Here is a 6663-nt window from a genome sequence, read left to right on the forward strand (position 1 = left end):
TACACCTTTTTCTCTCTCCTGCCCCAGACCGCTCGGCTACGTGTCGGGAGGGCAGCGGGGCCGGTCGCTAGGTCGCCATTTCGCGGGGATCTCGGAGGGCGCTGGCGGGGCGGGCAAAACGAGAGAGCGGCGTGGCTGCCTTCCCCGTGGCGCCCTGCCCTGCTCCGAGACGATCAGGGTAACAGAAACCGGTCCGGGGGCCCGGAAAGAGCGGGAGAGAAGCGGCGTCCCGCCGCTCCGCACTGGGCGGGGATGGGGACGTTTGGAGGCTTCTACGGGCAGGGGCGGCCGACTCACGGGCTCCCTCTAGGCATCGCTGCCTCAGGAAAGGAGGAGGAGGGTTCTCCTTTTTTTTTCTGTTCCCCTCCTCCTCTCTCTTTTCCAGCCAGTAAAGAGTGTCTGCGCCTTTGAACCGCTGCTACCGCGCCTGCGGCTGCACACACACACACGCAGGCAGAGCCGCCGGCTATAAATAAGTTAAGAGCCGGGCAGAGGGCGAGCAGTGCGCGTCTCCCAGCGGGCCGAGGCGGCAGGGACCGCAGCCGAGCCTCCCCAGGCGGCTCAGCAGCCCTCCGCCCGCCGTCCCGGGTGCCGTACCCCCACGCTCCGGGTGCCATGGCGTGCGTGGAGCGCTGCCGCTGCTGCGCGGAGGGCGGGCGGCACAGCAGCATCCTCTACAACATCCTCAGGAGCGATGAGGGGGCGGCGGGGCAGGGGCCGAGGCCGAGGCGGGGAGAGGCTCCCCGCGGCTGCCCCTGCGGGTCGCGGCGGCGGGTGGCCCTGCGGAGCCCGCAGGCGGCGTGCAGGGCGGCCTCGGCCGTGCTGGTGAAGACGCTGCGCTTCGTCCAGAACGTCCCCTGCTTCCAGGAGCTGCCCTTGGAGGAGCAGCTGCTGCTGGTCCGCAGCTGCTGGGCGCCTTTGCTGGTGCTGGGGCTGGCGCAGGACCGGGTGCACCTGGAGACGGTGGAGAGCGCGGAGCCCAGCATGCTGCAGCGGATCCTCACCACCCGGCGGCAGGGCGGGCAGACCCCGCCGCGGGGACCGGCCCCCGCCCGGCCACACCGCGGCCACAGCCCCGGCCCCGCCGGCGGCCCGCACCCTCCCTCGGCCGGCGAGATTCAGGCCATCAAGGGCTTCCTGGCCAAGTGCTGGAACCTGGATATCAGCAACAAGGAGTACGCTTACCTCAAGGGGACGGTGCTCTTCAACCCGGGTGAGCGGCCGGGCGGGGCGGCGAGGGTCTCTCCCACGGGGGTGGGAAGCGGCCTAACGGGGAGAGCCCGCCCGCAGCCCCAGCGAAGCGGGGCGGACCGGGGGCTTTTCCTCAGGCTAGGGGGAAAGGGGAACTTCTCAGGTGCTGGAGGAGGGGGACGCGGAGCAAGTTTTCATCCCCCCCGACCCCTCCTCAAGGCTCCGGCTGTCAGGCAGGGAGCCGGTGACGGCCGCCGCGCCTGCCATTAGCGCCTGGAGGGGATCCGGCTGCGGTTGGGTCGGGGGTCCCAGGGGGTTGGCGCCTTCCACAGGGGCTTTCTGCGAACAGAGCAAACCCGGGGCTGTCGCTTAGGGAAAGTTAGGAGCCAGTCGGGGTTCCTCGTTCGCTTGCGAGCGGGGCGGCTGTCCGGGGGGAGGCGGCTGGAGCGCCCCCGGCCGCCCGGGCCTGGAGGGTGTGGGCCAGCGCTCCCCGGAGGCCTGCACGCCCTGGGATGAAAACATGACAGGCCTTCCAAAGTGCGGTTTTGGCTTTGTGTGTAAAGTTTATGGTGGGGTTTCTTTTTTTTTTTTTTTTTCCATCTCTTGTGGAGACTTCCGTCGGTGCAGCTCTACTGAGTGACTGCTGATCACGCAGTGACTGGCCTGACAGGTAGCTGGTGGGTTGGATACTGCACTTCCTAAATATGCCCACCACCGTGTGGAAGTGGGACGTGGCTCTTCCTACGCTCCCACTCTCGAACTGTTAGTTAGGCTGGAAAGGGGAAAATCTGCCCTCTCTGCCCTTCGGTTTCCATCCTTATGGTTCACCAGGAAACTTTCTGTTGTACGTTGGAGTTCATGATTCTTGCCACTTGTAATCTGGAGCTACTCAGAAACAATTGTCAAAAGATGCCTTAAAAGTGAATAATACATTTTGTAGTTAACAAGTTATTTTTATTGTCTTTCCCACTGTTTACAGATTGCATTTGTCACTCTAAAGGTATTTTGGAGAGCATTCTTCAATCAAAGTTTTTGTTTTATTAGCTAATTTGTTTAACACTTAAGTGAATGTTGGCAAACGTATTTCAAGTTTGTGTAGTGAAGAAGAGTATCGAATGTCCAGAGCACCAACATGGTAAGATTTTGAACCGCCCTGTAAAATTGATTCTGTATACAAGGAGTCCTCTAGCAATTTAATTGGCTTCATTCCTTGAGTGATAAGTACAATCTGTAAGCTGTTAGTAGTTGTTCTGTAAGAAGAACACTGTTTTGTAGACAAACCCTATGTAAACAAAATAATTTATTTTTCTTTTCAGATCTACCTGGACTGCAGTGTACACAGTATATTGAAGGACTGCAGAGGGAAGCACAACAAGCTCTAAATGAACATGTCAGACTCATTCACAGAGGTGATGAAGCCAGATTTGCCAAGCTGAATGTTGTGCTATCCTTGTTAAGATCTATTAACGCTAATGTGATTGCTGAACTATTCTTTAGGCCCATCATTGGAGCAGTGAACATGGATGACATGCTTTTGGAAATGCTTTGTGCAAGATTATAAAGGCATGTAAAACAATAAAAATAAATCCAATGCAAAGGAAGCCCTAGAGCAGAATAGTGTAAAGTACTGTAAATAAACTAACTTATTGTTTTTACATAGATAGTATTTTTGTATTCCATAATAAAATATTCTTCAAGTTCTGAAATTAATTTTTATTAAACACTGTTTTTGGAATAAGATTACAGTCATCAAAACAAGTTTTAAGGTTGTGGAGAATGTTCGTATCCGAAGTCAACTGGCTATTCTTTTACCATATCTCTGAATAAAGATCACACTTACTATATTATACCTATAAGGTGAGTAATCCCTGCTTTTTCAAAATAAGGAACAATCTAGGTTTACATTTTAAACATAGTTGACAGACAGAAGGGGGAATGAACAAGCCATTTAGTTTGCATATTTCAGTAATATTAAAGTAGGGTACTGTAGCCACAGTTCTGCTCGTGGTTCAAATACTGGCTCTATGAAAGGCTTACTGCAGTCAGTGAACTACTTCTATTGTCTTTAACAGAGTTGAAGTCTATAAAGAATATTTAAGAAAATACTCGCCTAAGGTTTTCTTCCATATGGGAGAAATTTGTTAGGAATATGTTGAGACTTAACGTGGCTTGGCCAACTCTCGTACTTGCAGTAAAACATTCCATTAACCAGATATTGGGCTCCAAGAGAATAAAGTAACTGTATTCCTCAAAACAACAAGCAAACAAAAACACCTCTAAAAATATCCAAATGGCAAATGCTAAGTGGAATCAGGAGAACTGTTGGTATGCATTCCACACTTTGCTTTTAATCTAGGTAACTGCTAGCTAGGATTTCCATAGCCAGATTCTTCAGACTACTTATTCCTATAGAAATACAAAATTAATATGCTGAAACATGGTGTACCACTGGTACATCCTTCAGAATTTGTCAGCTAACATGAAGATGTTTTAAGCATTGAGCTTACACATTATTATTTTTTTTTTTTTTTGTCTTGGACTTGATCCTTTCTCCCAAAGTAGGTGAGGTTTTGCTGGGAAAAAAATCTGTTTTAAAAGAGAAAGCCAGTGATTTAAGGGGGATTTGTTTCATGGTTTTTCTTTCTCTGTGTGCAGTTTTCTAGCCTTTTCCTTGGGGAATATTGGTAAAAAATGGAGAGAGAAGTGTGACAGTGTTCACAAAGTAAAAGATATCCTTAACCTTAAGTATCGTTCAAATATATATTAATCACTAGCAATAAGACATGGTTTTTAAAGCACAATTAATAAAGTTGAGGCAGTTACTGTCCTCCATACAAGGTGTGTGGGGGAGAGGAGTTTGAAGTTTGAAGAGCTTTCTTTTGCTGCCACCTTGCGCAAAGGATAATCACAGCTCCTACACTCGGGTGAGGAGCAGGAGGGACTCTTGTTGTCTTGTACCTACCTGGATAAAACTTACGGAAAATGGAAGGAGCCAGAGAGGTAGTGAAACGCTTCTAGGGGGACAAGTTCATCCATAGTTATTATCACCAAGATTTGTATTGCCATGGCAATAAGAATCTTGTGATGGACTAGGATACCATCACCGAGCAAACAAAACAAGAAACACAACCCTCATCCTGAAAGGCAAGGTGTAGCTTAAATACACACTCTTCATGGGCCCCGAGGAGCTCCCCAAAAATTCCGCAGAACAAAAAGTATGGAAGTAAAGCGTTATTCACTACCAGTTCAGACCATAATAGAGCAGGCTTAGTCTTTATGCTGATGATTTTATATGTACACACACGTGCGTATACACATATATAGCAAATATAAACATACAGAGAATATTTACTCTGTATGTATAAATGTTCTGTGAGTTTACAATAGCTTCTAAGCTTACCTAACACATTTGTAAGATAAATGTATGTATACATTTCCCTCTTTCTCTGTAAACAGCATATGAGCTTACAGTGCTTAGCTTTCAAGGATACCTGACAAAGAAATCTCTTCTCACAGAAGCACGAAGCATGATGATAAACCATTTAAATAGTGGTTACTGGCACAAGATGAGTCTTGGGTAAGGACTAAAATAAATTCAACAGCCTCAGACTAAAACAACTTTATTTGCTACTGAGAATTTGTTAATGTGCACACTAGTGTTCAGACTTTCTGCTGAGCGGCGGAAAAGACTTGTTGGCAGTTCTAACAATGAATTTTAATAGCTGAACCTTGATTATAAGCAAGGGTTTTCAGCTGAACAGTCAGCTTGAGACAGTTTGGATCTATTGTGCCACTAAATACAAAAGTTTTCATAACTCAGGTGGACCTGCTTACATCTCCAGGTTTGATATCTGAACAAATTATTCTGCTCAATTTTCTGACACTGGCATGAAAAATATTCTGTGCACAGAGTCCACCTTGAACTTGCCATACTCTGTCATATTTCTCTTGGACCAGCAATACTGTTAGGCATTTAGCTGTTGTATGTTCAAATGGAAGTAGCTGGGAACAGTAAGTAGAAAATCTGAACAGGAAAAAAAAAACAATCAGTTATAAAAAAAATTTATCTCTTTCTGCAGAGAACTGGCAAAGAAAAAAAAGTGTATTTTGTAGGTCAGAGGAACAGGCATGAGAAAGCAAGAAATTAAAAAATACCTATAGGAGGAACCAAGCTGAAGATTCTCAGATCCGTGCAGGAATGGGAGAGAAGAGACTGGTATGGCTCTGGAACGGAGTGGAGAAGAGTCTGATTTTAGTGCAGGGACCGTGTGCCAAGCACTGACTGGAAGCAGATGGAGAGAGATTGTAACTCACAAGATGAGCCAGAGCTTGAGCAAAAGGGTGCCTGCGGGAGAACTCTGTGTCAGGTCCAGAAAATACTGCAGAGCAGGGAAGAGCCTGCCCAGAAGCTGATACAGAGGAAGACACAGGCATCCACACCAACCTGTCAGGACTAGATGGCTCATTCTCTCCTCCACTGATGCCTCTGCTGAAGAAAGGGCCACAGTGCAGCTGTGCAGACACAAAGACCAAGCTGCTCAGCCTTTGCCTGTGAGCATCAGTGCTCACAGAAGTAAGCCAAACTACTCTGTTACCCCACGCCTTTGACCCTGGGTGCTCTACAGCACAGTTTTTCACTGGGTAGGGAAAGTACTGGGTTAGATCCTTTTCTGCCCCAAGTCTGTCCTGTGCAGTGTTGTTGAACTCGAATGGCCTACGTGGTCATGGCCAGCATGGTGACACAAGAGGTGGCCTCTCCAGCTATCGCTGGCAGCAGTAGTAGGGCAACCTGCTGGAGGCCTCGGGCAGGCAGGGGAGAAGGGAAGGCTGGGCACAGGAGAAGGATGCTCCTGTGACAGTGTAGCCTTTACCAGAAGCAGTGGGGCTCAAGATCCTCCCACAGCTTCAGGTGCCTGAAGGGGTAGTGGATGAGACCTCCGTTTGTCAGCTGGCTGGGTCTCCTGCAGAGACAAAAGCCTGCCTCCAGCCGCCTCTTCTGCCGAGCAGTGCTGCGCCATGCTGCATGCTCTGCACCATGGCAAGCACAGCATAGCATTTCTCCTCATGCTCTCAAATGTACCAGTAAAAACTGTCTTTCAGTTCAGATATTAACATGACTACTGAGGATTTTTAAACACTTTCTCTGTTTGCTGGCATTCTGGGCATGAATCTTCTCTCGAGCATGTTTCTTTTTCAGCCCCCGAGAATGTTAGAGACATTTTAACAAAGAGCAGCCTCTCAAGCATTTTATTCCTGCAATTCCCAGAGTGACTGTCTCAGCTAGACAGAAGCAGTGCTTTGCAAAAAGCCATTCCCACCCACCTCAGCGTAGGTGCCCATTGTAATCACAAAGTGCCATGCGGCAGAGTTGCTGCTGTGCAATATCCTTTTCTCTGAAGAGATCTGAGAGGAGATAATTTAGAGACCAACTTGCATTTTTAGTTAATATGTTTATGACTGTTTGTTTAAGAT

The 6663-nt window shown here is 48.5% G+C and overlaps 1 protein-coding gene across 2 annotated transcripts; it reads left to right on the forward strand.

Annotated features, from left to right (window-relative positions):
• The first annotated feature begins 338 nt into the window (after positions 1-338).
• On the forward strand, positions 339-2901 carry NR0B1 (nuclear receptor subfamily 0 group B member 1). 2 transcript variants are annotated; one of them, XM_086740204.1, is made up of 3 exons: positions 339-1213; positions 2508-2600; positions 2689-2901. In XM_086740204.1, exons 1-3 carry the CDS (start codon positions 616-618, stop codon positions 2706-2708), a joined length of 711 nt encoding a protein of 236 aa, XP_086596330.1. In that variant the 5' UTR covers positions 339-615; the 3' UTR covers positions 2709-2901. The 2 variants fall into 2 exon arrangements, with proteins under 2 accessions (XP_086596330.1, XP_086596321.1); XM_086740195.1 differs by having other exon boundaries at positions 340-1213; positions 2508-2901.
• The last annotated feature ends 3762 nt before the right edge of the window (positions 2902-6663 follow it).

The sequence above is a fragment of the Chlamydotis macqueenii genome, chromosome 1 (genome assembly GCF_036417535.1).
Source record: "Chlamydotis macqueenii isolate bChlMac1 chromosome 1, bChlMac1.mat, whole genome shotgun sequence".
In the NCBI taxonomy this organism is placed as follows: Eukaryota; Metazoa; Chordata; class Aves; order Otidiformes; family Otididae; genus Chlamydotis; species Chlamydotis macqueenii.

Bases quoted from the DNA above. Each gene is read 5' to 3' on its own strand.
- NR0B1 (XM_086740195.1), top strand. From the start codon at position 616: ATGGCGTGCGTGGAGCGCTGCCGCTGCTGCGCGGAGGGCGGGCGGCAC. The intron at 1,214-2,507 runs GTGAGCGGCCGG...TTTTCTTTTCAG, and splicing joins GACGGTGCTCTTCAACCCGG to ATCTACCTGGACTGCAGTGT.